General features: G+C 37.3%; 1 protein-coding gene across 2 annotated transcripts in view; it reads left to right on the forward strand.

Moving 5' to 3' along the window:
- The window catches only part of DNAJC12 (DnaJ heat shock protein family (Hsp40) member C12), a 38,832-nt gene extending 15,679 nt beyond the window's left edge, over positions 1-23,153 (forward strand). Inside the window, exons 3-5 of one of the 2 annotated variants that reach the window (XM_077778627.1) lie at positions 4,511-4,650; positions 13,940-14,144; positions 22,563-23,153. In XM_077778627.1, the coding sequence (XP_077634753.1) occupies positions 4,511-4,650; positions 13,940-14,144; positions 22,563-22,657 (440 nt within the window). In that variant the 3' untranslated portion in view covers positions 22,658-23,153. Of the gene's footprint in view, positions 1-4,510; positions 4,651-13,939; positions 14,145-20,421; positions 20,825-22,562 lie in introns of those variants that run through there. The other variant, XM_077778628.1, reaches the window with a different exon arrangement.
- The last annotated feature ends 4,366 nt before the right edge of the window (positions 23,154-27,519 follow it).

Consider the following 27,519-nt stretch of genomic DNA (forward strand, 5'->3'; position numbering starts at 1 on the left):
TGAGTGCCTGGGGTAAAAGTATTCTTTCTGGATAGATTGTAAGTACCAAAGTCCTGTTTGGCATACTCAAGGGGCATCAGGGAAGCTCCTATGGCTGTAGCAAGGGAGATGGGGAAAGTAGAAGAAAATGAGGTAAGAGAAGGAAGAGAAGATAGGGGGCAGGCAGAGCATGTTAGACCTACTAGACATGCCATTTATGGTAAGAATTTTTAGTGTTACTCTAAGAGAAATGAAAAGTTATTAAAAGTCATTTTGAGCAGAGGAGTGATATTGTATTACTTATTTTTAAAAAGATCTCTCTGACTGCTATGTAGAACACAGATTGAGGCAAAAGCAGGGAGATCGGTTGAGAAGCTGGTATAATACTCCAAGCAAGAGAAGATGGCAGCTTGAACAAGACCTTTGGTACTGCAAATGGCAGCAAGGGGTCAGATCTTGCATATGTTTTAAAAGTAGAACCAGTAAGATTTGCTAAGGGATTAGAAGTGAGATGTGAGAGAAAGAGAAAAGTCAAGGATGACTCCAAGTACACAGAAAACTAATGAAATATTTTCTGAATCCCAAAGAAGAACCAGTTTTCCTCTATTTTTTTAAATGCTTATTTAGAGAGAGCGAGAGGCCCTTGCCTCTATATTTCTATTACATGATATTGAAATGGTTTGTTTACATGTCTGATTCCTTACTAGACTCAGCTTCTGAAGGGCACATCTTGGTTCCTATTGATGAATGATGACTTTTATTATCCCTGGCGGTGGAGAAGAAAGTGGAGATTGGAGGGTAGCATCCATTGCAGGAAAACGGAAGGTGCAGGAAGAAGGTAGTCAAGTGGAGAGACCAGCTGGGGAATCTGGCAGGCTAGGGTTTGATTTTGCGTCTCCGTCACTTGATGCTTTGGGACTTGGGCAAGTTACATCAACTCCTTCAGCCTTAGATTCTTTAAAATGGGAATAATAACAACAACAATAATAATAATATCCACCTCATAAGGCTGTGAAAAAGAAAGAAACTCCATACTAATTAGCAATTACTTCCCATTTTCCCCTGCCCAGCCCCTGGTAACTATGAATCTATTTACTCTCTCTACAGATTCGTCTATTCTGGATATTTTATATCAATGGAATCATACAATATGTGGGCTTTTGTGGCTGGTTTCTTTCATTTAGCATAGTGTTTTCAAGACTCATCCATTTTGTAGCATGTTTTAGTACATCTTTTGTTTTGTGGCCAAGTGATAATTCCATTAAATGTATATACCACAGGGGCACCTGGGTGGCTCAGTGGGTTGAGTGTCTGACTCTTGATTTCAGCTCAGGTCATGATCCCAGTGTCATGGGATCAAGCCCTGCATCTCTTTCTCTCTCTCTCTGTCTCTCCCTTTGCCCTTCTCCCCTACTTGCACTCTCTCTAAAATACAAAATATATATATATACATTTGTTTATCCAACTACCAACTAATGGAAATTTGAGTTGTTTATACTTTATGGTTAGTATAAATAGTGTAATTATGGACATTCATATAAAAGTTTTTGTTTGAGCATATGTTTTCATTTTTCCTGGATGTATATTTAGAGTTGTAGTTTTTGGATCATATGGAAACTCTGTGTTTAACATTTTGAGGAACTAGTAAAATGTTATATGTTAAAGTTTTATTTTATTTATTTATTTTAAGAGAGAGAGTGAGAAAGAGAGCACAAATGGGGAAGGGGAAGAAAGAGAGAATTCCAAGCAGGCTCCATATTATCAGTACAGAGCCTGACATGGGACTCAAACCCACGAACCATGAGATCATAACCTGAGCCAAAATCAAGAGTCAGATGTTTAACCAACTGAGCCACCCAGGCAACCCTGGTAAACTGTTTTTCAAAACAGTATACTGTTTTACAATCCCACCTGCAATGCATGAGGCTCCAAATTTCTCCACATCCTCACTAACACTTTGTTATTATCTATCTTTTTGTTTTAGCCATTCTAGTGATTATGAAGTGGTATCTCACTGTGGTTTTTATTTGTATTTTCCCAATACTAGTGTTGAACATTTCCTCGTGTGTTTATTGCTCATTTGTATATCTTCTTTGGAAAAACGTCTATTCATACTCCTTTTTTAATAGGCTATTAGTCTTTTTATTGAGTTCTAAGAATTCTTTATAAATTTTAAATATACATTCCTCATTACATCTATGATTTGCAAATATTTTCTTCCATTCCATGGCTTGTCTTTTCACTTTCTTGACGATCTCTGAAGCACAAAATTTTCAGTTTTGATGAAGTACAATTTTCTGTTTCATTTTGTTTGTTACTTGTACTTGTGCTTTTGGTGTCATACTAAAGAGGTGTTGCCTAATTCAAGGTCACAAAGACTTACTCCTATATATTTTCTTAGAGTTTTATAGTTTCAGCTTGTACATTTAGATCTATGATCCATTTTATTGCTTCTTGGCATTTCTGATAAGATCAAGTGTAGGTCTAGGATCCGTTTTGAGATATTTGTATATGGTGTGAGGTAAGGATCCAATTTAATTCTATTATATGTGGATATCCAGTTGTCTCAGCACCATTTGTTGAAAAGACAATTTTTTCCGCAGTTGAATGGTCTTGCTGCTTTTGTAGAAAGCCAATTGACTGTAAATTTGAGTGTTTATTTCTGGACTCTCAATATCCCATTTATTTATGTTTAGTCTAATGCCAGTACTACACTGTTTTCATTATTGTAGCTGTGTAGAAAATTTTTAATTTTGTGAGTTCTTCCAAATTTGTTTTTATTTTTCAAGATTATTTTGATTATTCTGGTCCTTTGTATGTACATATGGATTTGTTAGGTTTAGCTTGTCAATTTTTGCAGGAAAAGGCAGCTGTGATTTTGATAGAGATTGCATTTAATCTATAGAGTAGTTTGGGGAGTATCACCATCTTAGCAATGTTAGGTCCTCTGATCCATGAATATTGATGTCTTTCTATTTATTTAGGTATATAATTTCTTTCAACAGTGTTTTATAGTTTTCAATATATAAATTTTGCACTTATTTTGTTAACATTTTTTCTAAGTATTTTATTCTTTTTGATGCGATTGTAAATGCATTTTATTTCAATTAAATGCCTTAATTCTTTTTTTAGATTGCTCATTGCTACTGTGTAGAAGCACAATTGATTTTTGTGTGTTGATCTTATATACTGTTCTATAGAAAGTTTTAACTTCAGGGGTACCCAGATGGCTTAGTCAGTTAAGCATCTGACTCTTGATTTCAGTTTGGGTCATGATCTCATGGTTTGTGAGTTCAACCTTACATCTCGCTCTGCGCTGTCAGATGCACTGGCAAATCTCACTGCTTGGGATTCTCTCTTTCTCCCCTTCCCTGACCCTCTCCCACTCACACACTCTCTCTCTCTCTCTCTTTCTCTCTCTCTCACACACACACAAAAAAGGTACTGCAATGGAAATAAACCAGTGCCATTAAGAAGAGAGAGAGGGAGGGAGAGACAGAGAGGAAGAGAGAGAGAGAGATTTTTTAACTTCATTGAAGAGCAGAAGAGACATTGCAAGTGTTTCCAATATGGGCATGAATGGTTTCTACTGTATGTCATTTGGTCAAATAGATCAGTGACAAAGCTACCCTTTATCAACCACCTACCATGTTATGTCTTGTGCTTAAAACCTTCCAATAGCTTCTCATTGCTCTTACAACAACAACAAAAAAACCAGACCAGAATCCTTAGGCCTCTAAGATCCTAGATGATCGCACCCTTATCTGCTCTACAGCCCCATTCTTCATTGTTTTCTCCCAGCCCTGTGTCCTCCAGCCACATTGGCATCCTCTACTTTCTCTACATCACCACGCTCTTTCCTGCCATAGAGTCTTCATTTACACTGTTCCTCTAGCCTGATCACTACCCTTCCTCAAAACTACCATTAGAAAAGGTAGTTTTCTACCCAGTAAATAAAATTGTAATTTTAAAAATGTTTATGGAGCACCTGGGTGGCTCAGTCAGTTAAGAGTCCTACTTTGGCTCAGATCATGATCTCATGGTTCGTGGGTTTGAGCCCGACGTCAGGCTCTGTGCTGACAGATGACTCAGAGCCTGGAGCCTGTTTCAGATTCTGTATCTCCCTCTCTCTCTGACCCTCCTCTGATCATGCTCTCTCTCTCTCTTTTTCTCTCAGAAATAAGTAAAACATTAAAAAAAAATTTTTTTAATGTTTATAAATGTCAGTCCTACTAAATAGTTCATGTGTTCTGTTCACACCTGTGTCATCAGCACCTGGAAGAGCATCCAGCACATCACTGGTGCTCCGTAAAAGGAGAGGCTAAATTGTGAGCCAGGCACTTTACATACAGGATCTCACTTGTCCTTATGATTCACTTCACTAGAGGAAACTAAAGCTTGGAAAGGTGAATTGGCTCAAGGTCACACAGTGGGAAAAAATCAGAGACATATTCCAGTGAGATCAGTTTGCCTGGGAGTTTAAAATAACTCTTCCAAGGAAGAAGTGCTCATCTTTTGATTTGTTTTCCAGTGGAGACTTTTCAGAAACTTCAGAAGGCAAAGGAAATTCTGACTAATACAGAGAGTCGTGCACGTTATGACCACTGGCGAAGGAGCCAGATGTCAATGCCATTCCACCAGTGGGAAGCTTTGAGCGATTCGGTGAAAACGGTAGGTTTCTCTCTGGGATGATGTGAATTTATGAAGCTCAGGCTTCCCATGGATTAGACTCACATAAGGACTTAAAAAGTCAATAAGCAATAGGAGGGAGACCAAGAAGCTGGTAGAAGCTGTATATAACTGAGTGTCCACAAAATCCTGTGAAGGGAAACTCAATGGATCAGTGCCAGAAGAGCTCATGACTACAACTCTCAGTCTCTTTGGCTGTTTGATTCAATATATATAGTACTCATTATCATTTACTGTTTTACACATTCTGATAACAGTGTGCAAGTTGCTCATATAATACTGCTGAATTTGAACCAATGTAAATTCATCTCCTTCATCTTTTTAGTTCATATCAGCCTGTTCTTTTCTCAAGGTTTATAAATTCCATAAAACACAGAGTTCGATTAATTAAAGAAAACTGTAAATTATTTTAAGTTTATTCTTGCTATAGATTCTTGGGAAAGAGTCATTGGATAGATGCAGAGAGACTTCTAAAGCCATAGTGTTATCTTTCTTCATGGTATTAAAAAAAAAAAACTAAATATAGGGGCCCCAGGGTACCTCAGTCAGTTTGGTGTCTGAGTCTTGATTTTGGGTCAGGTCATGATCCTGGGGTCGTGGGATCCAGCCCTGCATCAGGCTCTGAGTTGAGGGTAGAGCCTGCTTAAGGTTCTCTCTCTCTTTCTCTCTCTCCTTCTGCCCCTCCCCTGCTCATATAAGTGCACACTCATTCTCTCTCTCAAAAAAACAAAAAAACCTAAGCATAAAAAAACATAAATATAATTACTGTGTTATATACTTATTTTATTCTTACATTGGCCTTTATATATTATAGAGAAAATATGATTTAAAATTTTTTCTACATTCTCAAGTATGATATATTATCCAGCTGTTTTAAATAGGGACACTCTTTTATGACATGAAACTTAAAATATACAAGTTACTTTATTTTATATATAGATATTTTTATTTAGATTCAAGTTAGTTAACATATAGTATAGTATTGGTTTCAGAAGTAAGAACCAAGTGATTCATCACTTACATATAACATCCAGTGCTCATCCCAACAAGTGTCTTCCTTAATGCCCATCACTCATTTAGCACATCTCCCCACTCACTTTCCTTCCAGCAACCCTCAGTGTCTTCTCTGTATTTAAGAATCTCTTAGGCTTTGCCTCTTTCTCTGTTTTTATCTTATTTTTCCTTCCCTTCCCCCATGTTCTTCTGTTTTGTTTATTAAATTTCACATATGGGTAAAGTCATATGATATTTGTCTTTCTCTGAGTTATTTCATTTAGCATAATTTTCTCTAGTTTCATCCATGTTGTTGCAAATGGTAAGATTTCATTCTTTTTGACTGCCAAATAATATTCCGTGTGTGTGTGTGTGTGTGTGTGTGTATACACAAATTAATTAATAGGCATGTTTTTAGGGACACTTGCTTGAATGAGTCTATAAAGGTATTCACATCTCTTAAATTACACCCCTTCAGGTTTACATTTAGATTTCCTCCTTAACAGTTTTTATTTTAAGAAGACAAGCAAGTTGTTTTTTCACTGATAAAAGACCTGTAATAGTGAGGGAGAGTCTTTGAAAGAATGGGGAGAAAAATGCAAAACTCTCAAAGTGCANNNNAACAGTGAAGGAGAGTCTTTGACACAATGGGGAGAACAATGCAAAACTCTCAAAGTGCATATAGTTGAAAACTACGCTGCATAAAATGTAAGCCATTTTCTTCATTTCATATTGGAATAAGTTATATATTCATGTGATTTGTTTTAAGTGGGTTAGTTACTTATGAAGGATTAACATTATGATTATTTAATATATACACAAAATAACTAGATTCTTTAAAAAAATAGTAACTACTTCACATACTCAAAAATGAGATTTTTTCTTTTCCATTGTGTATATCCAAAATTCCTTCTTGACGCTGACTAAATAAACACAGTTCTACCATCTTCACATAACCATATTTCCATTCTCCTGAGTGTGACAGATTGTAAATGCAACTGAGTTAGTGACCCTTGCTTTGTTATCGATTATGATTTATAATTTGTTTTTTTGTTTTTTGATGATCTACTGAACTCTGTTACTTAATTTTAATCACTAATATCAAATTAGCTGTGGATTTTTCAAAAACTCTTCTCTAAATTTCTCCTCTAATTTATATTGCCTATGCCTTTCCTTTAAATGCTAATTTTCTGTCTCCAAAGGTCATTTCTGCCTTGAATTTAGGTTAACTATGGACTGTTTGAGGTCTTACAACATAATATGATATTTTATTATTTTTTAAAATTTTAAAATATTTATTACTTTTGAGAGACAGAGTATATGTGTACGTATGGTAGAGAGACAAGGAGGGAGAGAATCGTAAGCAGGATCCACACTGTCTACACAGAACCTGATGTAGGACTTGATTCCACGACTGTGAGATCATGACTTGAGCCAAAATCAAGAGTCAGATGGTTAACTGACTGAGACATCCAAAGGCCCCACAATAATAATATTTTAGATATTACTGGCTGCATCATTTGTCCTGTTAGCAAAATTGAAACAGTATGCTGGGCCAGCATTTAGCTTGAGATTTTTTTATTAATGGAACAAAAATGATAAGATATATATTTTTCTGCTTTAAGTCAACAGCAATATTTTTTCATGTACATTGTTCTTTGGGCTAAACCTTGTTGTTTTGACTTGCTTTTGTTTCTCTTCCTCAGTGAATCCTCTATATCAAGTTTCATGGGTTTTATAACTCATTTAATAGACTTTCTATTTCCTCTCATTCTTTTCTGTTCTAATCCTTACAGTCTTTACTGCATGTGAAAGCCCCATCTGTCTATAGCATTTTAGTTATTGCTTTCTACGTTTATGCATTTCATTTGCTCATCCTTTCATATGCACCACATAGAAGAATTAATAAAATTATCATGCTAATAGTTCACCTTCTAAATAGAGCAGTGTCTCTCCTTTTGCAGATAAACATCACCATTGGGGTATTTGGGTTAGGTATGTTACATATGCCATCAGACAATAAACTGATTATAACTAAGGACTTAAATTTTAGGTGACATTTATCTAAAACACATCTGCATGTTTGCTGGCCTATACATTTATAGATTGTTAAATCTCATAAAACCCCTACTTTTACATCACCAACTCTGTGTTTCTGCTTTTTATTTAAACGATATAATCCCTCTGGAAGGGAAATAATTGGTAGGAGTAATATTAGTCTCAATACCTTCAAGGGAGGACAATCCTAATGCACTCTGGCAGTATCACATACAGATTCATATCATGGAATCTCCTTTAGGAGAATTCTTCAAATGAGCCCTAACTTCAGAGGCGACACATTTCTATGATTCAAGACTTATAAAACTGTAACTGATATCCGCCCCCCCCCCAAAGACCTAGTCCCTGTCACCTTATAAGCTATTTATTTCCTTTTTCCTTTTTTTTTTAAATATTTTTATTTATTTCTANTTTATTCAGGTCAATAAATATATTGGAAATTTAAGTTTAGATATGTGATGTTGGTTTTATTATTTTATTATTTTTTTAAGTTTATTTTTGAGAGAGACAGAGACAGTGTAAGTGGGGGAGGAGTGGAGAGAAAGGGAGAGGGAGAATCCCAAGCAGGCTCTGCAGAGCCTGATGTTGGGCTTGAACCCACAAACTGTGATATCATGACCTGAGCCAAAACCAAGAGTCAGATGCTTAACCTACTGAGCCACCCAGGCACCAGAGGTGATATTGGTTTTAAATAAAGGGATATGGAGAGAGGTCTTCAGTTTCCCCAGACTTTGGGTCTTGGGGTAATCTGAAAACAGAGATCTTTCCAGCTCGAAAGATCTTAGGGAAATTCACTGCTTTCATGCTAAATGGTTTTACCCCAAGGAATCCAGAGTATGAATGGATCTCCCTCTATTTCTGAAATATATGTCATGTCAGAATGGCTTTCGAGTGGCTATGGGAAAATAGTTTCAGTAAAGCTACAATCAAAATAAAGTGTTGAGAAAAATTCTTATAAACTATTGTAACTGTCATGTTGTATCCATTGTTATATACGTCATAAAGAGGTAATAGAAACACATTTTTGGTGAATTGATTGTTTGACAAATTGATTACTTCTGGAAGGGCTTTTTGGGACTGCCAGTTACCCTTGCTTGGGTCTATTTGTCTACTGACTGTTTCTGGGTTCCTGGGCTCAGCAGAGTGTCCTTGGGGTGAGTCCAGTTGGCTGCAGACTACTAGGGAAGCTTCCTACTATGCCTGGATAGCTACACTGTCCTCCGTCAGATGGGAAACAGTGTGCAATTCAATACCTTCTGGGCCTGTTCAGAAGGCAGTCTGTCCTAATTGAATGTTGTCCAGAAGCAGGTCAGAGATCACCCAGGCAAGTAAAAAATTCACTCATGTTGACCCAGAATAAAAACAACTAGTTAATTTTGAATAGTTATTCAGCTGACTCACACGACTCCATTGATTTTTTTTTTCTATTTATCTTAATGTTTACTGGCTTGGGGGCACAGTTTTTTTTATTGCTAACCAAAGTCCAGAATTTTAAAAAATGGCTCTGGGCAGGGGAACTCATTAAGGAAAGCTGGTAAACAAATTAATTGAGAAGGCAGAATAAACAACATACCAATTTCATGGACTGTAGGACAGTGGCCTTTGTACCCAGGCTTGGTGTCTGTTTAACATTAGTTCACTCCATACACACAATGATATTCTTCTGGTGCATTCATTATTTTACTGTACAGATTCTTCTCTTCCTAGTCACCCTCTTAGTCTCTATCAGCTGCTTTCATTTGATATTTTTATTGATGATCTTTCTATTGAACTGAGTCACTCCACACTAGTTTGCTTGATGTTAAATATTGTTCTGCCCAACTAATACCTTAGAGGAGCTGAAAAATGCCCTTTGTGAACACAGATATGAGTGGCCTAATTGTGTCCCAGCAAACCAGGCTCCTTAGCATTGCTTTTACATTAGTCCTTTGATTGACATACAAAGCATGAGAAGTGCCTGTATTTAAGCAGATACCCTTGTGTATTTCTTTAATTGGGATCAGCAGATACAAGGGTCTGATGATAAAATATTTTATTCTGATTTGCTTATAAAAGGGATGGATGAGTGAGTAAAACTATTAGGCCAATGTATCTTTTATTTTTAAGTTTTATTTATTTTGAGAGAGAGAGAGAACGAGAAGTGGAAAGGCAGAGAAAGAGAGAGAGAAAGAATGCCAACCAGGCTTCATGTTTAGAATGGAGCCTGAGGTGGGGTTTGATCTCACGAACCATGAGATCATGACCTGAGCTGAAATTAGGAGTCAAGATGTATAACACACTGAGCCACCCGGGTGCCCCTCAGAATAGCTTTGACAGCTAATAAAGCATTTATTGTAGGTGAGTCATTAATCCTTGTCATCATCTAAGGAAAATGGTAGGTACTTTTATTCCAAGAAAGAAGTACAAAAGCACAGAATAAATATACTGTACAAGATGCCTAATGGACCTGTGATATTACAGATCACATTTTCAGCTCTCTGGGCCCTGAGTTCTTGAATTTCTTACTCTTTACTTTTCACTGATCTCCACAATATCCTTTCCCTCCACAGAGGAAGCCATTGGCCAGCTTCTTCTACTCTGTGCACATTCAGAAAAAGGAAGGAACTAAACCAAATAACAACAGACCTAAACCAACCAAACCAAAAGTAGATTATTTTTTATACCAGCTGAGGCCCCTGCTTTTTAAAAAAATTAACATTTAAAAAATATCTTTAAATAATCTCTGCACCCAGGATGGGGCTCAAACTCATAACCCTGAGATCAAGGGACACATGCTCTACCTTCTGAGCCAGCCAAGCACTCCATCTTTCTCTTTCTTTTATTTGTAAAGTAAACACTAGGCTCCATGCAGGGCTTGCACCCACCACCCCAAGATCGAGAGTCACTTTTTCCACTGACTGAGCCAACCAGGTGCCCCCAAATTAACATTTTTATTTTAAAATAAAACCTACAGAAAAATTCATAATACCTGCATTTACAATTTAGCAAATGATTGGTATACAGTATAACCACCACCCCCCTGCCCCAAGCACACATTTACTAGCATTCTGGATGCGAGTAAATCATTGATAATCATAACTGCATGTAATTTTTAAAATCTAATTTTCTCTAATTGTACATATATGTAATCTAGTCATAGAAAATTGAGTAAACACCAAAAAATAAAAATAAAAAAATAAAAGGAAAAATAATTTTATAATCTTGCCATGAAAAGATAACTCCATTAGCATTTTGGTACATTTCCCTTCACTGGTTTCCCCCTTTCATTTGCTAGTGTGAGAGCTGATTGTACCAAATGTTGGTAGTAATTGCTTTATGGGGCAGTTCTGTATTCTTGGGGTGAGTAGGTTGATTATATATGAAGAAGGGGATTCAGGAGGATGCTCCCTTGCAGTTGGGGAGAGATATGTTGAAGGTGGAAAGAAGTGACTTCTCTGGGTTTGAATGTATTTCTGGTTTTAGGTTATATGCAAATTTATGCTGCCCTCCAGTCTGTCTATATATCTATATCTAGAACTAGATTTTATGTATATGCATTTGAATATGCATATATTTATGTATCTATATTTGGATATATACTTCTTAAAAATTTTTTTAATGTTTTTAATTATTTTTTTGTGAGAGAGAGAGACAGCGTGAGCAGGGGACGGTCAGAGAGAGAGGGAGATACAGAATCTGAAGCAGGCTCCAGGCTCTGAGCTGGCTGTCAACACAGAGCCTGATGTGGGGCTTGAACCCATGAACTGTGAAATCATGACCTGAGCTGAAGTTGGACACTTAACTGACTGAGCCACCCAGGTGTCCTGTATACTTACCTTTTAGTATAGTTGAGATCATGTTATTAATGACCACTAATGACAATTTTGGCCTATTATTCATTAACACCATGTCATCAATACTCCCAATTTTCTTAAAAAGGTGTGATGAGCAGATTTATCTAAAAGATTCCAAGAAGGAGGGCACCTGGCTAGCTCAATCTGTAGAGCATTGACTCTTGATCTCAGAGCTGTGAGTTCAAGCCCAATGTTAGGCATAGAGTTTCTTTAAAAATTAAAAAATAAATAAATAAAAACGTCCCAAGAAGGCATTTTACCCCTTTGCACACTCTCCTCTTGTTGAGGTGCTTCTCCTGGCTCCTGCCTGTGAGGCCAATGTTAGTGCTCCTGAGAAAGGAGATAAGAAATTGTGGTATCTCCACACTCTTTTAAGAAGCTGTTGCTCTGATATACCCTGGTCCCTGCTTAGCAGCATTTTCTTGGGTGAACCAAGCTGGGCACATCCACATGCAATACTCAGTGCCTCCTTCCTATGTTTCTTTGTTTAAACTGTTAAATAAAATGGTGCCCACAGATAAAAGTTGGCAAACCCAGTATTTTAAGATAGTTCAGATGGGTGCCTGGGTGGCTCAGTTGATTGTCAGACTTGGGCTCAGGTCATGATCTCACAGTTCATGAGTTTGAGCCCCACACTGGGCAATCTGATGTCAGCACAGAGCCTGCTTCAGGTCCTCTGTCCCCCTCTCTCTGCCCCTCCCCTGCTTGTGCGTGCATGTGTGCTCTCTTTCTCTTTCAAAAATAAATAAACATTGCAAAAAAAAAAAAAAAGGATGGTTCAGACTTTCAGAAGTGTGCTGAAGATGAAAAGTAAGCCACCCCTTGAATCATGTGCACATGTGCAGCATGGCAGAGGCCCCTTCTGTGGTGCCTGGCATGGTTCTCATAGGCCTTGAACTTCAGGAAAGTTTGTTTCGTTTGGTTTCTGTGTTTTGCTTTTCTTTCTTTCTTCCTTGGGGGGTCATACAGGAAAACAATACCCTGGATATCAAGAATCAAGAAAAAACTTTATTCTGGGTTTTAAGCTTGCTTAAAAATGTGGCTTATGGGTTTTCCTTGGGTTTTTGAGTAAAACAAGTAGTAGGTAACTGTTCAGGAGTGCATCAGGAATAGGGTCCCATGATATCAAGAAGAGGCTTCAAGAAACAGTTACGGTTGTTATTTTGGTTAATGCCAGGGTTAGTTATTCTACTTGAAGTATTCTTGACACAGCAAACTCTCAATTTCTCTTCCTCACATTGAATTCATTTATTCATCCTTCCAATCATCCATCCATCTTAGCATTTTAAATGTTTTTAATAGGAAATATATGTAGAGGACACAGTGTTTTAAAAGATACTACAATAGAGTGAATGGGGACAATTCTGTTTCTTACCTTTGTTTTATTTATTTATTTGGTTTTAAAATTTGTTTTGAGAATGAGAGAAGCACAAGCAGTGGAAGGGCAGAGAGAGAGGGAGAGAATCCCAAGCAGGCTCCATACTGTCAGCATGGAACCCGACATGGGACTCAAACTCATGAGCCATGAGATCATGACCTGAGCTGAAACCAAGAGTTGGATGCTTAACTGATTGAGGAGAACCAGTGCCCCTATTTTAACCATTTTAAAGTGTACATCATTACGTACATTCACAATGTTGTTCATCCATCATCACAATCTAGTTCCAGAACTTTTACATCATCCAAAAAAGAAACTTTGTTAGCAAACATTTCCTATTCCCCTTCTCCCAGCTCCTGGTAAGTGTTAATTGGCTTTCTATCTATGGATTTATCTATTCTGGATATTTCTTAAAAGTGGAATCATACAATATATGGCTTTTTGTGGTTTGCTTTTTTTACTTAGTATAATGTTTTCAAGGTTTATCCACCCTGTAGTACTTTATTCCTTTTTCATGACTAAATACTATTCCATTGAATGACTATAACACATTTTTGTCTATCCACTCATGAACTGATGGATATTTGGGTTGTTTCTATCTTTTGCCTGTTGTGAATAGTGCTGCTATAAACGTTAGTGTATAAGCTTTTCTTTGAACACCTCTTTTCAATTCTTTTGAGTATATGCCTAGGAATGGAATTGCTGAGTCATATGATAATTCCATGTTTAACTTTCTGAAGAAACATCTCATATTTTGAATCTCTCTGATACAGGGCCCTTTGCTGTTTACCATGGTTTGGATATCTCCTTATATATTAGTTTTCTAAATTAGTGAGGACTAATTAATTAATACCTGGGTTAATTGATTAATATCTGGTTAATAGTCAAATCTAACACTGTTAATAAGCACCATAATAGTAGGTCAGGTTTTTACCATATGTTGAACTTTAAATATAGAATACTCTATAATATTGATTTTATATTATATGTTTGCTTTTAACCAATGTAGTCAATGCACTGGGCTGTCAGAGGTAAAAAAGATCTGATGCTGGAAGAATCTGACCAGATTCATACCAACAAGATTGAAAATGAGGAACAGAATGAGGAAAGAGAAATAAAGAAAGAGGAGTTGGATTCAACCACAGAGAAAATAGAGCAAAAAGAATCCGAGTCCTTGGAGAAGTCATTCTCCCCACAAAATCCAGATTCTCCAAGTAAGTCAAATCATGTAGCTTTGCAGAACGAAGGTCTGAAATTAAAGGGCTTGGTTTGTACTGTATTTATTCTCAATCTTTTCCAACTAAACAGTAGTGTCAGATTTAAGGATTGCTTTATCACCTTAAAAGTTAGTTACTTAGCATTGACACAAAAACTGGAAGGCACATTCCTCAATACATTCCTTTCAAGGGAAAATATGAGGCATTTCTGGGAGTGACTGAAATAACACTGCCATTTATTGAGTGTAGTATTGAGTGTAGTAAACTCTCATAGTAAATGTACAGGAATGTTCTTTACATACATTACTTTACATGTATTATCTTGTTTAATATTAATTTTCAGATAAGAAAACTGAAGTCTGGCCATGTGTAGCAACCTGGATGGATCTAGAGGGTGTTCTGCCGAGCGAAATAAGTCAGGCAGAGAAGGACAAATATCATATGTTTGCACGTATAGGAGGATTAGGAGGAACTTACTTGAGGACCATGGGGGAGAAGAAGGGGGGAAATGGTGGGGGAAAGGGAGAGAGGCAAACCATGAGAGACTCTTGAATGCTGAGAAACAAACTGAGGACTAATGGATGTGGGGGGGAGGCGGGAGATGGGCATGGAGGAGGGCACTTGTGGGGATGAGCACTGGGTGTTATATGGAAACCAATTTGACAATAAACTATTTGTAAAAAAAAAAAAAGAAAAGAAAAAAAAAGAAAGAAAACTGAAGTCCAGGGAGGTTGAGTAACTTTTTTCAAAGCTATACAGCAGGGAAGGGATCTGAACTAAGCCAGTTTGGCTTCAGTGTCTGTTTCTAAGGCATTGCACTATCTTGAGAAGATACCTTATCTGTACGTAGCTCTGAATCATATATAGATCCATTGAAGCAGGGTATTATAGAAATTAAACTCTCAAGCTATACTACCTAGTTCTCTGCTTATTATCTGTAATAAGTTCTTGGTAAAAGTTACTTAACTTCTCTAGATTTCAGTTTCCAAATCTATAAAATCAAGATCATGATGGTACCTTCTCATTGAGTTATCATGAGGATTATATAAGGAGATCTATGTAAAATACTTAGCACACTGATTCACCTACCAAGCAGATCTTGGGTTAATGTCAACTATTATTATCTTTTCTTTTTCTATCTGGCCACTGTGTTTATCTTGTATAGGTGTGTTATAAACATGCATTGTCACTGTCCTCCAAATTCTTACTTGATTCTCAGGGTTGTGATACAATACGTCATTAGAATTTAAACTCCTGAAAGTCCTTGAATCTTGAATCTTTACTTAAAAAAAGAAGTTAATTAGGTAGCTTGTGGTAAATTATAGTCTTTGTAGAAAACAGTCACTTGAAATCTCTCTTTGGGGAGACTTTTATATGCCAGCTAGAATAAAGATTCTCAAGGCGTGATTCAGATGTCTCTGCTGGTTACTCAAGATATCCTTTTGTGGACTCTGCAAATTGATTGCATTGACCTCATAAATGAAAATGGTTATACTGTAACAAACTCATCAAAGCAGAAAACCGAATTTCAGAAAAAACAGTGTTTTAAGCAAATACACGCAGCAAACACTTACCCACAGTCACATATAGGCAAATATGCACATGCTTCTCCATTCAGCCCTAGAATATTCAGATCTGTGCTTCCTGAATGTTCAGATTCAGCTTTCTGGGCTGCCCTGTGACTTCCTGTTTCAGATTCAGACCTAGTTTGAGTTCACTGGAACTTGGGGAGGTGGGGCACTTGACCACTTCAGACACCCAGGCAGGAGGCTGAGGCCCCACTTGAATCCCTCTCATAAGATTCAGTGACATTTTCCTTTAAAAAATTGTTACTTAGATATTTAAAACCCCCAAAGTAATACGAACTTGTCATTAGAAAATTCAAAGAATCATATGTAAATGATGACTTAGTATCTACCCCTGTCTCCCATCTTTCTGTGTTTCTGTTTCCTGAAATAACCAATGCAGATGTCCAGGTGTGTCTTCTTCCACATTGTTTTCAAGCGTATATAAATATACATTCACTTATGAGGGCTTTAAACATAAAGAGTGAGGGACACCTCGGTGACTCGGTTAAGTGTCAGACTCTTGACTTAGCCTCAGCTCACGATCTCATGGCATGTGAGTTCGAACCCTGCATCGGGCGCTGCACTGGCAGTGCAGAGCCTGCTTGGCTCCTTCTGCCCCTCCCCCACTTGCTCTCTATCTCTCTCTCAAAATAAACAAAAACAAACTTAAAAAAATGCATTACACTGTGCACATTTCTCTGTTTCACAGTCTAAGAGCACAAGGTCTGGAGCCATCGGATTCCAGCTTTAGCACTGATGAGTTTCGTGATCTTGGGCAAGCAAATGAACCTCTCTGTATCTGTGTTTTCTAATCTATATGGTCAAAACATTAGTGTTTACTCATAAGGTTTTTTTGAGTAGTAAAAAAGTCTACATAGAATATTTAGACCAGGTACACGGTATGTACACTTTTTGGTGTTAGCTTTTATTATTATGGAACTTCTCCTTAGACCTCAAATTTAGAATTAACTCATTCTTTTAAATAGTAGATAAACATTCCACAGTATAGATATATTATAATTTATTCAGGATAAATTGTGATGTCAGGGGTTTTTTTTTGGTACTTCTATTTTATTATTATTATTTTACAATTTCCAGTATGCTTAACATATAGTATTATAGTAGTTTCAGGTGCACAATACAGTGTGATGTAGTTTTGATGCCCTCACATAGTGAAGTATATTCTCTTATTGTGGCTGAGGAATGAAGATGGGGGCTGTGAGAGGATGATCATTATTCTGAGAAGCTGTTGTTGGGGAATAAGAATTACGAAATTTTACTAAAGCCTGCATTTTCCAGTGTTTTCTTAATGCTGTGTAAGAAGTTATTGGCTGTTCTGAGTAGCACCCTAAAGTTGGAGTTTGATATATCAAAGTGCAGTTGTATGATTATTTGTAATTTTGTTTTACCGTAGTGTAAATTTTTTATAACATCAGCATTTAAGAAATACTATTCCTGTCAGCTTTAGCAAGTCCTGAGTGGTTTCTCACATACCTCTTCAGCATATTTGTTAATTTCTTCAATCAGTGGTTGATATTTACTTTGGAGTGGTTGATATTTACTTTGGAGTTTGCCTTTTGATGCCTCTTCTGTGATCATCAGTCCTCAAATAGTCCCCATGCTATTCTGACTCTTCATTGCAGTAAAGTATGGAGCACAGCCTCTGAAAACTGGTGTGGGACACAACCTCACTTTTCCTTTCTTTCCATTTAAATATACAATAAAATATCTTCTGATAAATGCAAATCTAGAATCAAATAGTTTGTGTAACATTTTGGAATTTTAAAAAAAGATCACAAATAGCAGATGCTGTTGGTGTGCCGTCATATTTTCTGGGCATCAACTTTCCCATTGCCAATTCTATGGTTTCTATCAGAGGACTTTCTCTGGCAATTGAGCTGCCTTGGCAGTAAGTGCCAGGGAATAAACACCCTCTGGATGTAGCCATCAGACACTGATGAATGTGGGTGGGAGCCTCCTTTACTCAAACTGGATAACTCTGAGGGGTTTTTATATTGTCTTCCAGGGGGTCCCCACTGCAATCAAGCCCCAGTTGCACGGGGTGGCAACTTGCCTGATAATGTACCTTTTATAAACTTGATTCTTTTCTTTCCTACCAGGATCTCCTTGAATCATCTCTCAAATTATCCACTTGCATTCAAATTCTTGTCTGGGGGGTGTCTTTCTATTGAACACCAAACTAGAAAACACTTTTTTCAAACTATGAAATAAGAAGTATTTACAGTAAAAATGTGAGAAATATGGTTGAATAAAAGGTAGAAAATACAACTTCTAATATTAACACCTAGGGACATATCTATTATTGATCTTTTGGCATGTATTTATGTATGTTAGTATACCTAAAACTAAGGATCATACGGTACATATTGTGTGTGTGTGTCTCAATTACAGGTTGTCAGAAATTTTCTTTTGCTTTTTCCCTAAGAGGAGTTATTTTATTTAATGTTGATTTATTTTGTTGCTTCTTTATTTGAGAGAGAAAGAGTGTGAGCAGGCGGAGGAACAGAGAGAGAGAGAGAGAGAGAGAAATCCCAAGCAGGCCTCTCACTGTCAGTGCAGAGCCCAACGCAGAGCTCGAACCCATGAGCCATGAGATCATGACCTGAGCAGAAAGGGAGTGGGCCGCTTAAGTGACTGAGCCACCCAGGCATCCCCCCCATGGGAGAATTCTTAAATTTGTTTTGTCTGAGAATTCTAAACAAAGTGCAAACAGATAGTTTTCTTAAGACAACCACTGGCAACTGTTCTGTGTATATTTTTCCGACTAGATATTTAGATAATATTTAAAAATATCAGTGGAAATATTTTGTATATTATTTTGGAAACTTTTTTCATGAGCAATATCAAACATAAAAAATACATAAGGAATATGTATTCATTGCAGAATAATAAGAAAATACAGATTTTTTAAAAAGTGTTAAAAATGAAAATCACATGTATTCCAACTATCCAAGGATAACTATTAACATTGAGAGATAATTCCTTGTAGACTTTCAAAAAATTTTACATAAATATCCATGTAATAATGAATTTAGGAATAAAATCATACTGTATACATTGTTTTTAAAAAAAATACCTGTCAGCAGTATGTTATGAGCATTTTTCTATGACCATAAATATTAAAAAATTGTTAATGTCAGTATAAAAGGCTTTTACCCAACTTTCTATTGCTGGAGATTTAGATTGTTTCTTGATTTTAAAAAATGCATAAGGACTTTAAGATACAAAACAGATGAATATAAGAGAAGGCAAGCAAAAATAATATAAAAACAGGGAGGGGACAAAACATAAGAGTCTCTTAAATATGGAGAACAGCAGAGGGTTACTGGAGGGGTTGTGGGAGGGGGATGGGCTAAATGGGTGAGGGGAATTAAGGAATCTACTCCTGAAATCGTTGGTGCACTATATGCTAACTAACTTGGATGTAAATTTAAAAAATAAATTAAATTTTAAAAAGCCCAAAAAACAAAAAAAGTTATAAATGGTGTCATGATAAATATCCTTATAGTTAAACCCTTGAACACATCTGTGATTATTTCCTTAGGATAAATTTATAGAAGTAGAAATTTAGGGTTTACACATTTTAATGAGTTTGAGAAATTTTGCCAAATTGCCTGTCAGAAGATTTTTACCAAAAAAAAAAAAAATCAGAATATTTTTAGACTCTCATCAATAGAGAAGGAAAATGACCTTTTTCTAGTTTTCAACAAAGTTGCTTATTAGAATTAAAAAAATATTACTTTTATGGAATAAATTATTCATATTTCCAGAGATCCTTTACCATTGACCTTTTACTTTTGGGATCTGTTTGAAAGTTGTTTCCAATTTCTTTGCGAATGAATTCCCAAAACTCCCACCACTGGAGGTATCTATAAATATCCTTTTATTAATAAGCATTTAAGCACATGAGGTTCTTTCATCCATGTAAACTAATTCTTATTGATAAGAATTCAAAAGTCGACTCTACCAGATCAAGAAGAAAATGATCAATAATCCAAAAGGAAAAAAAGGAGGGAAACTATATAAATAGATATAATAGTAAAGAAAATATAATGGCTCTTAAACATATGAAAAGATGTTTAATCTCAACATTATTAGTGAAATGGTAACTTCTCTTAATGTACACTTTTATGAATCAGTGAGACATAACATCAACCATCCAGCAAAAAAAAAAAGTGGTGTGTGTGTATGTGCCTGGGTGGCTCAATTGTTAAGCATCTGACTTCGGCTCAGGTCACAGTCTCACGTGAGCTTGTGAGCTTGAGTCCTATTTCCGGTGAGCTTGAGCCCTGCTTCAGGTGAACACAAGCCCCACTTTGGGTGAGCCCCTCTTCTCTCTCTCTTTCTGTCTCTCTCTACCCCTCGTGGGATTCTCTCTCTCTACCTCTCACTCACTTGTGCCCTCTCTCTCTCTCTCTCTCTCAAATACAAATAGCTTTGGAACATATGAAAAGATGCCTAAACTCATTCATACTAAGAGAAAGGCAAATGAAAACTGCACTTTTTGTACTCATCAGCCTGGCAAAGGTTACTAAGTTTGTTCACGTGGTGTCAATGAGGTGTAGGAAATTCAGCTGCTGCTTGGTGAAACTTTATGGAGAACCGTTTGACAGTGTCTTTTAAAACTACAGATGCATGATAACTTCGACCCAGTAATCCCACTTCTACAAACTTTATTTTTACAGATCAGCCATCAGTGAATGACATGTGTACCAGGTTATTCGCTGCAGAATCACAAGTAAATGCTCCTCAATAAGGTTGCGTTTTTGTATATCATACAATAGAATACTCCTCCACTGTAAGAGAGAATGAGAAAGATCTCTATATACCAATAAAAAGCAATCATCAAGATATGTTAGAAACAAAAAGTCAAAATGCAGAATAGAAGACTATGTTAGCATTTAGGTTAAAGAAGGGGTAGGGCAGCAATGTTGGAGATTGTATGCATGTATTTGCTTGAATATACCTCGGCTATCTCTGGAAAGATATGTAGGCAACTGGTAACAAATTTGTCTATTGGAACATCAGACGAGTAGATGGGTAGAAGACTTTTGGGGGTTATGTAATCTTTGTGCTTTTTGAACTTTAGCCATGTGAATATACCACCAATTCAAAAATAAATAAACTTTTATTAAAAACATTTTTTAATGTTTTATTTACTTTTGAGAGAGAGAGAGAGAAAGAGACAAGTGTGTGTGGGGGAGGGGCAGAGAGAGAAGGAGACATAGAATCTGAAGCAGGCTCCAGGCTCTGAGCTGTCAGCATAGAGCCTGACAAGGGACTCGAACCCATGAACCGTGAGATCATGACCTGAGCTAAAGTCAGAGCTTAACTGTCTGAGCCACTGAGTTGCCCCATAAAAAAAATAAATAAAATTTTAAAATAAATAAAAATCAAAATAGAGAAATCAAGGAGAAAAAGAAATCTGGGATCTACTCTTCATTTTACCATTACTTTTTGTGACCCGCAGACAATTTCCTTTTTTNATATATATATTTATTTATTTATTTATTTATTTTGAGAGAAGGGGGAGGGGAAGAGAGAAAGGAGAGAGAGAATCCCAGTGAGAGATCCCAACCATGAGATCATGACCTAAGCTGAAATCAAGAGTCAGCTGCTTAACGGATTGAACCACTCAGGCACCCTTCCCTCCATATTTTTTGCCACATTAATAATTTTCTGGATTTTTCTATTATCCCTGCCAGGAGATATGTACTGGTGTCTCATAGTACCCAGCATAGAGCCTGACAATATGTAACAGGCACTAAACAAATATTTCTGTAATAAATGAATAAATGACTGGATGAACCAAGCCAAATAAAAGTGTGTGCAAATGACGTATCGGATAAAGGGCTAGTATCCAAAATCTATAAGGAACTCATNAGAGGGTGTTATGCTAAGTGAAATAAGTCAGGTGGAGAAAGACAGATACCGTATGTTTTCACTCATGTGGATCAGGAGAGACTATGGGGGAGGGGAAGGGGAAAAATCGTTATGGAGAGTGAGGGAGGCAAACCATGAGAGACTCTTGAATACTGAGAACAAACTCAGGGTTGATGGGGAGTGAGGGAGAGGGGGAAATGGATGATGGGCATGGAGGAGGGCACTTGTTGGGATGAGCACTAGGTGTTGTGTGGAAACCAACTTGGCAATAAGCTATATTTTAAGAAAGTGTGTGTGAGGAGGGGGAAAAGAATTCAAAAGTCTGCTTAAGATAATCCATTTCAGGTGCACCTGAATGGCTTAGTCGGTTAAGTGGCTGACTTTTTTTTTTTTAAATATTTTTATTTATTTCTAGAAGAGAGAGAGACAGCATGAGCAGGGAGGGTCAGAGAGAGAGGGAGATACAGACTCTGAAATAGGCTCCAGGCTCTGAGCTGGCAGTCAGCACAGAGCCTGACGCGGGGCTGGAACCCACGAACCATGAGATCATGACCTAAGCGAAAGTCAGACGCTTAACCGACTAAGCCACCCAGGTGCCCCAGTGGCTGACTCTTGATTTCAGCTCAGGTCATGATCTCATGATTCATGGGTTTGAGCCCCGCGTTGTGCTCATTACTATGAGCACAAGCTTGGATCCTGTCTCCCTGTCTCTGCCCCTCTCCCACTTGAGCTCTCTCTCTGTCTCTCTCTCAAAACAATAAATGTTAAAATAATTAAAAGAAACACAATCTGTTTCTGTAAGATATTAATAATTCATATTAAATACTTACCCTTGCATTTTATTTATTGCAGTGAAATCTTATCAGCAAGCTGTTTTACTATGACCCACAGGGTTTTCTATTCCTGTTTCTGATTTTAAAATCTCCTTTTCTGTGCTTTAAAGTCTTTTCAGATGTGAACTCTTGGCACCTTCGTTTCCGCTGGTCTGGAGACGCTCCCTCAGAACTCCTGAGGAAATTCAGAAACTATGAAATATGAAAAGTGTCTGCTCAGTAGGAGAGAGAGAGAGCAAGATCATCTCCTGTGCTGCCAACAAGTTGTTTAAATCTTAAAAATGTCATGTTTCTCTGTCATGTTGTGAATCCCTCAGTACCAATTGATTCCTCCATCCTTGAACCCATTCTATCAAAATGTGTGTTTTAAATGAGAAATTTTTCAGACTAATTTCTTTCAGTATTTGAATCGATTAAGACTCTTAGATCCAAAGTAGCTTGTATGGTGTGACTCTTCCTGTTAATGTTATAAAAAATCCATTAAAAAAAGCTATCTCTGTATTTAAATAATTCATTAATATAACATGATCCCTATTAGTGCTGGATGTACAAGAAATGTTTTCTGACTCTTGGGGCACCTTGGTGGCTCATTTGGTTAAGCAAACAACTCTTGATTTCAGCTCAGGTCATGATCTCAGGGTCATAGAGCCCGCATAAGATTCTCTCTCCCTCTGTCTCTGCCTCTCTCCTGCTCACTCTCTCTCTATCTCAAAAAATATATAAATAAAAATTATTTAAAAAAGAAATATTTTCTGACTCTTGACTTGAAATGTCTAAACCCCGTAGAGTGAAGTAAATAAATTTTCCAAAATTCATGATGAATTTATAATTCAACAGTATTTTAAAAATAATTTAATTAGATGTTTCTATTTTAATTTTAATAATCATAAATTTAAAAGGTTATTGTTTGAGGAAATATGTTTTTACAAGATTTCTTTTGTTATACAGAAAGTGATCCATTTAAAAATTATGTTCTAATAGTGAGAATGGGCCTATTAGGTAACATACCCTTTTTAGGTTGGAATTGTTGATGGTCATGTGTAGTTTATAGATAACTTTTTAGTTTGCATACAAGTGAATGAAAAATCAAGAAGAAAAACAATTTTAGAGTAGGGGCTCCTTAGTCAGCGACAGAGCTGTCACTGGTCTACAGCAAAATGAGAAGAAAAAGAATATAGGAAGTTAAAAAAATTTTTTAAATGTTTATTTATTTTGAGAGAGACAGAGACAGCGTGAGTGGGGGATGCAGAGAGAAAGGGAGACAGACTCCAAAGCAGGCTCTGCACTGTCAGTGCACATCCCAACTGGAGTCTTGAACTCACAAAATTGTGAGATCATGACCTGAGCGAAAACCAAGAGTTGGATGTTTAACTGACTGAGTCACCCAGGTGCCCCAGGAAGTTTTTGTTTTTTAAAGCCACATAATTCAGAAATTATGTCCTTTATGGTTTAAAATGTGCTTCCTTTTATGAAATAGTTTCACAGTAGATTATATTAGTTTACAAGGGCTACCATAATAAAATACCACCAACTGAGTGGCTTAAACATTTCTCACAGTTCTGGGGGCTAGATGCTCAACATAAGGTGTTTGGAGGTTTGATTTTTTCCCGAGGCCTTTCTCCTTGGCTGCTGCCTTCTCCAAGTTTCCTCACATGACCTCCCTCTGTGCACACACATCCCTGATATCTCTGCTTCCTCAATATGCCAGTCATATTGGATTAGGGCCCCACCCCAACAGCTTCCTTTTAACACATTTCAACTCTTTAAAGACCTCACCTCCAAATAAGGTTACATTCTAAGGTAGTGGGGATTAGGACTTCAACATACAGGTTTTGGGGGAATACAATTTAGTTCATAACACAGATGAAAACCTTTAAAAAAACAAACAAACAAATACAAGGGTGGCTGTGTGGTCCAGTTAGTTGAGTGTCCAACTCTTGATCTTGGATCAGGACATGACCTCACAAGTGATGAGATGGAGCCTCGAGTTAGGCTCTGTGCTGGATGTGAATCCTGCTTATGGTTCTCTCTATCCCTCTGCCCCTCCCCTGCTTATGCATACTCTCTCTGTCAAAACAAAACAAAATAAAACAAAGCAAAAGTATTTTTAATAAACGTTTATTTATTTTGAGAGAGAGAGAGAGAGCATGTGCGCATGGGGGAGGGGCAGAGAGAGAGGGAAAGAGAATCCCAGGCAGGTTCTATGGAGCCCAAACTTGGGGCTTGATCCATGAACTCTTGATAGGAGAAGATAGGATTCAGTAGAAAATCAGCAGAGAGGGAAAGATTGGGGCCTGAGGCCCCTGGGTAGGGAAAAACACCTATTTTGGAACAATGCTGGGAGTGTCCGACCACAGCAAACCTCCTCACATGTAAGGTTCCTCTTAAAGTAACAGACCTCACCTACTACCCCTCAGGTTTCCTCTTAGGAATTTGACAAAAGACCTAAGTATGGCCACAGATCACCCTTCATAAAATTGAAACAAGCCAATCAGGAATAGACAACCCAGCACCTAGAGCTACCAAGCCAATAAGGGTAGAAACTGAGAAGGAACACAGGGGAGGGAAGGAGAGGGCTGACCAGAACCTTATAAAAAAAACAAGGACCTTGCCTATAGTTGGGGGCATTCACTTTCGAATGTTCCCTCTCTGTAAAGAGAGCTTTCCTCCTATTCTTCCTTTCTAATCTTATATTCTAATAAACTTTTGCCTGCTGGTCACTTTGTGTCCACCTTTTCATTCTTTGAAATGGCAAGACAAGGAATCCTGAGTATTGTGGTAAAAAATCCTGCAACACAGTGAGATCATGACCTGAGCTGAAATCAAGAGTCGGACCCCCAACTGACTGAGGAATCCCCACAAAGTATTTTTTTAAGGCTTATTTTTAATTTTATTGGAAAATAAAGTGTTTATCCAAAGAACATTAAAAGAATAAGGACCCGTGTGGGAGTTCGTGGGAGGAGGAATGAATCTCAGGCTTAGCTAGACTGGGCATGGGGCTCTTCTCCACAGAGCGAGGGGGGGTCTCAGAGGAGGCCTGGTTGGGGGACAGCTGGGGTTAGCAGGAGCTGGGAAGCGGTCAGAGAGCACTGGGCCACAGAGCAGAGCTTGGGCCAGGGGTGCTGCAGAAGCCTTAGCAGCTCACCATTTACATCCCTGTGACAGAAAATAGAGCATGTTAAGTTAATAAAATGAGCTTTTGGACTACAATTGCTGGTCATAATGCCTGTGTGGCTCACATGGACACTCAAATAAATAACTAGATTGAATAAGAGAAGCTTTGAATCTAACATCAGGGTTTTAATTTTTTTTCCCTTTTTCTACCAGAAGAAAGACCCATTGACAGCACTGATAACTTCTAGTTAGTTGTCAAGAGGAAAACTACTCCCACTCCTATGGTCCACTTCGTTTTTGGTACAGATGCAGTTCCTCGTTGACAAGATTGAGATCAGTTCTTACTTTTCTCTCCCACGATGGCTTGAAACCTCCAATTAAGACATGAGAAATAGCTCCATTTGAATGTGGGTTTATGGTGGGTCAGGCTTGACATAAGCACTTTATATCTTCGATCCCACATAACTTAGTAGGAGACATTTTATTCTTTTTCTTTTATGATTTGTTTTTTTGTTTAGTTTAGTTTTGTTTTGAGACAGAGAGAGGGTGCAAGTGAGCAAGAGGCAGCGGGAGGAAAGAGAATCGCAGTAGGGGTAGAGAGAGAGAGAGATCTGAGAGAGAAGCAGGGCTCATCTGACACGGTACTCAGACTCACAAACGGAAGTCAGATGCTTAACCGACTGAGCCACACAGGCACCTAGGATATTCTTTTTTATTAACAAAAATTTTTAAAATATTTATTTATCTTGGAGAGGGAAAGAAAGAGAGAGAGGCAGAATGTGAGTAGGGGAGAGGCAGAGAGAGAGAGAGACACAGAATCTGAAGCAGGCTCCCAGTTCTAAGCTGTCAGCACAGAGCCCAATGTGGGGCTCCAACACACAAGCCATGAGATCATGATCTGAGCCGAAGTCAGATGCTTAGCTGACTGAGCCATCCAGGTGTCCCCAGAAGACTGCCTATTCTTAAATACTTAAATATTTCCTGAAGTCAAGGTTTAAAAAGGGACGGGACTATGTTTTGATAATATAGTTTTTCTCTTTGAATGTAAAAAAGGAAAACTGGATTAAGTGTTCTTCAATGATTTGAATTGTCCATTGTGTCCAGCATAACCACAGTTGCATGTATGTATAATAGCACATTTTCAGAGCCATTTATTTTTGGATATGGCTTAACTTATGACATAGCAAACTGAGTATGAAAGGATAATTTTACATAAAAGTTAGTAAGCTCTTAGGTCAGCTCTAAATGGTAAATAAAGTTTGTTTTTCTCATATTTGATATTGAACAAATGAATGAGACACATATTTCTTCAGAACATTATTATGTGATATTGTACTAGCATTCATGTAGGATATAAAAATGCTTAAGTCATATTTATGCTCTCAAGTAACTAATAATCTTGTGAAATAAGACAGTATATGAATATCTTATAGTTTAACAGAAGTATGTCAAATTAGTTTAAAGTATATAATGTATTTAGAATATGCCTGACACATAGTAAGCACTATGTGTGTTAGTTACTCTTCCTACTATATTATTATGTGTTAAATTTCTCCCTCTCTCTCTCTCTTTTTAGAAACTTCTACACCCAATGTGGGGCTTGACTTCACAACCCTGAGATCAAGAGTTGCATGCCTTACTGACTGAGCCAGGCAGGAGCCTTGTTATCATGTGTTAAAACTTGATAATCAGGAACAGAATTGTGGCCTCTTTCCCCCCACCACCCCTCAATCCCTTTTCCTCTATTATTGATCTCAGGGGCATCACTTATTGCATATCTTTCATTGGCTATCTTGTGAATTTATACACATATATGTATTTCTCTTCTTTACATAAATGGTAGCATACTATTTACAGTGTGGCACACCTTCCATTTATTCAGTTGGTATATCTTGGAGATTTTTCCATTTTAGTATGTTAGTGCCAACTTATTCTTTTTATGTGCTTTTTAAT

Source organism: Crocuta crocuta, unplaced genomic scaffold (genome assembly GCF_008692635.1).
Source record: "Crocuta crocuta isolate KB4526 unplaced genomic scaffold, BGI_CrCroc_1.0 scaffold167, whole genome shotgun sequence".
NCBI classification, from domain to species: domain Eukaryota; kingdom Metazoa; phylum Chordata; class Mammalia; order Carnivora; family Hyaenidae; genus Crocuta; species Crocuta crocuta.